The sequence below is a fragment of the Lolium rigidum genome, chromosome 6, assembly GCF_022539505.1.
Source record: "Lolium rigidum isolate FL_2022 chromosome 6, APGP_CSIRO_Lrig_0.1, whole genome shotgun sequence".
NCBI classification, from domain to species: domain Eukaryota; kingdom Viridiplantae; phylum Streptophyta; class Magnoliopsida; order Poales; family Poaceae; genus Lolium; species Lolium rigidum.
This window is the reverse complement of record NC_061513.1, coordinates 38,308,840-38,314,059: the sequence shown is the minus strand read 5'-3', so window position 1 is coordinate 38,314,059 and position 5,220 is coordinate 38,308,840. Positions and strand designations below refer to the sequence as shown.

The following is a 5,220-nucleotide window of genomic DNA, read 5'->3' as shown; positions in this document are numbered from 1 at the left end:
AAGTACGAATGCGCACATGAGCGAGGATAAGTATAGATGTACAACTACACATACGAGCAAGTACATGTATAAAAGTACAATCACGCACGAGCAAGTACATGTATAAAAATAAAATCACTCATACGAGCAAGTACATATATAGAAGTATAGTCACGCACACGAGCAAGTATATGTACAGAAGTACGGACACGAACACGAGCATGTACAGGTACAGAAGTACAGTCGCGCACACGAAAAAGTTGTCTTCCTTTTACGAAGGTCGGCTTTTTTTAAGATTTTGGAGGCATGGAGCAATCTCCAAAACTTTTAGCGAATATAATTGGGCCGGTACGATGGGCCTGTGAACCTTATAGCACTAGGAGAACGCGCGGCGAGAAGAGCGGCCACGCTGCAGTCGTCGTCGTCCCCCTCTTCCTCCTCTTTGTGTCCTTTTCGATCCATTCTGCCGGCGATTCCCCCCGCGCGCCATGGGCGACCACTACGGGACGCTCGGGCTGCGGAGCGACGCCACCAAGGCCGAGGTCAAGGCCGCTTTCCGACGGTGCGCCCTCCGGGACCACCCCGACCGCCACGCCCAATCCGGCGACGCCGGCGCCCGTACCGAAGCTGCGCGGCGCTTCCGCCAGGCCTCGGACGCCTACCATGTCCTCTCTGACGACCGCCGGAGGGCGGAGTACGACCTCCGCATCCGCTCTTCTTCCTCTTACGGCCGCACCTCCTCGTCCACCTGGGCCTCCTCCTCCGCTTCGTCTGGCTACGGGTACGGGTACGGCCACGGGCATAGTGGAGGTTCTTGGCCCCGGCCACCTCCGGGGCGTGGCGGCGCCTCGGTTGGATACGATTGGGGCTTGTTGCTCAAGGCGGTGACGCGAAGAAGATTCCTTCTCAATCTCGGTTTCGCCAGGTAAAGTGCTAAAATTAGGCGTCGATACTTTTCTTCCTTGAGCTGCTATGACATCTTGCAACTAAAAGTAAAAGGGTTCTTGCGTCTGATCCAGTTAGAGCTTGTCAACTTTTCAAGAGAAGAACCATCGCCATTGGATGATTTATGCCCATGATAGTTTATGAATGCCTGGTTGAGGAAATCAAATACTAGAACTAGTAACTTCCGGTAAATGACACAATCATTTAAACACAATAATCCAAGGGTGAGATTGAACAATATGATGCACTTTTAGTCTGCTGCAAGTCAAATGGTGGCACTGCCGATCCACAAAGCATCGACTAAGGCGTCCTGCATGACCAGCCGCTGATGAAGTATATGTTGCTGCACTTTCACTGCTGCACTTGTTAATGTAACTCACCCTGCTCAGCAAAGAGGGAGTCCTAGAGGTTGCCAAAGTTCGCCCAATTACACTGCACTTCCAAGAGATCTGGTAGTTTAAGACAATGTTTGAGCAATGTTGCTTGCATAATTTACTTCTAGTGTTATGTATTATTGGTAAATGCTGTCGGATAACATGTTCTGATTGTTGCAAACTCCCATCATCCCCTTGTGGTTCATGTAGTAAATCTTTTATAGTCCTAGTTTTCGTATTTGAAATATGATAGCAGTTGGTATTGATGACTGATGATGATAACTTTGTATTGCAGTATTTTGTTGTCTGGAGCAGCTTTTCTTGATGGAAGTATTCTAGAACTGTGGAATTTGAATAACTCTGGGGTAAGTAAGCATAAAGCTGGCCGGTGAACTTCTTGTACTACTTTTTCTTAAGTAACGTTAATTATCTTTTCTTTGTTTTCTTGTCCCAATATCCACATGTGTTCCTTTAGTTTAATCAACTCCATGTTTTTTTGAATATATTTCTACCAAGCAGAAGTTATGCACTGCTTGGCTGATTAGTTGTTCTGATTGTTGATGACAAAAGGGAACGCTGGGTGAAACTAACGTTATGCACTTGATTGGAATTGTTGTAAAAGGAAGTTGATACAAGACTGAAAACGGTCAAACTTAGTCATTGCAATTTAACAAAGCGATATATTTTCCTTGTGTATTTGTGATGATCGCTAGAATGGATACATTCATTAAGCAACAAAGATCAATTCAGTGATAAGTTCAGATTTAGAAGTTCCGAATATAATAGAAATACATCTTTTTTTCGCCGGTTGGTAGTTAACTAGTTAGCAGTGAATAAATACCACAATCTTGTAAAGGCTGCTAATATAGATTAGAATGCTTCCATTCTGGTGCCTTCCGTCGTAATTATGCACTCTTTGGACACTTCATGACTTCCGCAGCTTCTTCTCCTATTGGTTAGAAAATGAACATCAATTGTTGTTAAAATAATTATATGTGTTTCTACTTAACCCTGTGAAAAAAGATTCTTCTTGTTTAGGAATTTCAGTTCCATTATGTTTAGCTTTAATATTCTGTAAGTATATGCACTGCAGATCTGATTGACAAACTTAGTCGTTGCAATTTAACAAAGCGATATATTTTCCTTGTTTATTTGTGATGATAGCTAAAATGGGTCCATTAAGCAACAAAGATTGCAATTCAGTGATAAGTTCAGATTTAGAAGTTTCGAATATAATAGAAATACATTTTGTTTTTTGCTGGTTGATAGTTTACTAGTTAGCAGTGAATAAATACCACAATCATGTAAAGGCTGCTAATAGAGATTAGAATGCTTCCATTCTGGTGCCTTACTCTTTGGACACTTCATGACTTTCACAGCTTCTTCTCCTATTGGTTAGAAATGGAACATCATTTTTTGTTAAAATAATTGTATGTATTTCTACTTAACCCTGTGAAAAAAGATTGTTCTTGTTTAGGAATTTCACTTCCATTATGTTTAGATTTAATACTCTGCAAGTATATGCACTGCAGAGCTTATTGACATGCTTAGTAGTTAGCAATAGCGGCTGTAATGAGCTTACACACTTTCTTCTCATGTTTGTAAGGTTGTAAAAATGTGTCTTATTTCCACGCCATAGTACTACTGTAGATCTTGTCCGCATTTTTTCTTGCATACGGCAAGGCTAGTATTTTATATGCTTACGAGGCCTAGCTGCTTGCAGTCCATGAATTTTGTGATGTGTGTAGTTTCGTGGGTAGAGACTTAACATGTAGAGTAGTATTTCAGGTACATGTTGGTAGTAATGATTGGGATGCTCCAGTACGCCAGCTCATATAGTATTATAAATCATATCCTAAAATAGAACAATGATATAAAAGCTCATATAGTATTATAAATCATACCCATTGAGCCTCTCAGTTAAGATTTGTTGTCAGTTATTCTGGGTGGGGTGAGTGGTCACATAAGTCAAGCTCCAAATAAGCACACAAGTGAAAATCAAAGAGGATTGTTATATAAACATCTGTTGTGTAAGGAATGTGGAAGACATGACCACTTGAACTTATTCTTGCCGCCAATTGTTTTTAAAGCTTTGCATGGTATTGCTACTTACCAGTCCATCGCCATTCGTCCGTGCAGAAATCATTTGAAGAAGCGATGGAGTCGATTGAGAAGGTGAAAACGGGAAAGGGGAATGGGTAGAACCAGGGAGAAGTTCCATCAAATTTTAATACATAGAAAAACAAGTGTGCATATTGTTGTTCAGATCCTTGTGTAATGCATTTCGTACAGTCAGAATCCCTCACAAAAAAAAAGTGTACAGTCTGAATAATATGTTGGTCACAAACTGGTTACCTGACAGTTATAGCTGTGGAGCTTTGTATTTCCCCCTAGAAACTCCAAGGGATGATAATGATGCACACCTATGCATAATAGGTTCTTTCATTGCATATATCTAATCAAGTTGACATATAACTCAGGATATACATTGTTTTGTTTCACTGTTATGTTTTGTTCAGGGAGTCTCCTTGATCTGTGAGTGGTTATAATTGTTCTTACAATGATATGTCGATGTGGAAGAAAGATAGGCTAGGCTAGGCTAACCTTTCATATTGGTGGGCTGGGTTTGGACCTGAACCTCAGGAGGCCATGGTTTCCAGCTATGGGTTAAAGCCAAATCAGATTGTTTGGTCTTAACTCATAGCGAAATTTGTGTGCCAGCAACAGGCTGTCCAAACTTGTACCATGTCGTTGACATAGTAACAGTTGGCCTCTATGTTTGTATGTCGAGAAGGCCATGCATTGCATATTACGGCCGCAAGATCACTATTTCATCAATGACCGTCTCTATGACTTTTTTTTTTTTTTTGAAACTGGTAATGTATTAATCAAAAAACAATGTTTTGGTTACAATCATCCAAAACCGCTTTCGACATGCAGGTCGGAACCGAGTTTTGTAACACACCACCACTTTTTTTTTTCAAGAACACGCGCGAGCCTTGCATGTCTTCGTTCATTAAGATAGAAAGAGTTTACACCATCAAGCGCACACAGAGAGAAAAAAAAAAGGAAAATGAAGGAGGGGACATAGACCCCCAACCTTCCCACCTAGCGATCTACGTGATTCCTCCCTGATCTCCGCTTCCGCATAGCTTGGCAGTTCTCCAGAGAAGGAACTCCGTCTTGATCCTCCTGACGAGCTCAGCCGGAAGTACTGCCGCCTTGTCTAAGACCCTAGAATTTCGCTCTAGCCAAAGCTCCCGTGTCACCAGAATCACCAAGGAATTCATCTCTTTTCTATGTTTCTTCGGCGTCGCATTGGACAGAGCTGGCCACCAAGTGCTTAGCCGATCATCTGCAGTGGGCGTGTATCGATGCATCCTCAGGGGCAACAACATGTGGTACCACACCTCCCTGGAAAAGGAGCATTGCAGCGTCAGATGCTCCACCGTTTCTTCCTCCTGGCAGCATAGAGCGCATAGAGGCGGATGCTGCAGCCCCCTCCTGGCGAGGCGATCAGCCGTCCACAGCCTGTCCTTAAGTGTCAGCCACATGTGGATCTTATGTTTGAGTGGCGCACCCGCCGTCCACAGTTCCTTGGCGCCAGGCATCACTATTCTACCGATGAAGAACATGTTGTATACAGACTTCACGGAGTAAGCTGCATTGGGTGTGAGGCACCAGCTAATCGCATCAGGTAGATCTTCATTGACATGCAAGCTGCTTACGGCCTCCCATAGATCCATGTACTCCACAAGCGCCTGGACGGATGGAGTTCCTTTGATCATATGTGCCCACTCATTCACAGGCAGGGCCTCGGCCACATAAGCTCTTAGGCTGGCCGGCTTGATGTGCTTCATCAGATTTGGCGCAATTTGCGCGGCACTGCGGTTTTGAATCCATTGATCCACCCAGAATTTCA

General features: G+C 43.2%; 1 protein-coding gene across 1 annotated transcript; it reads left to right on the top strand.

Moving 5' to 3' along the window:
• The first annotated feature begins 425 nt into the window (after positions 1-425).
• Positions 426-3,696, top strand: LOC124665985 (chaperone protein dnaJ 72-like). The gene is made up of 3 exons (XM_047203340.1): positions 426-904; positions 1,594-1,663; positions 3,438-3,696. Exons 1-3 carry the CDS (start codon positions 468-470, stop codon positions 3,498-3,500), a joined length of 570 nt encoding a protein of 189 aa, XP_047059296.1. The 5' UTR covers positions 426-467; the 3' UTR covers positions 3,501-3,696.
• Positions 3,697-5,220: the final 1,524 nt, after the last annotated feature.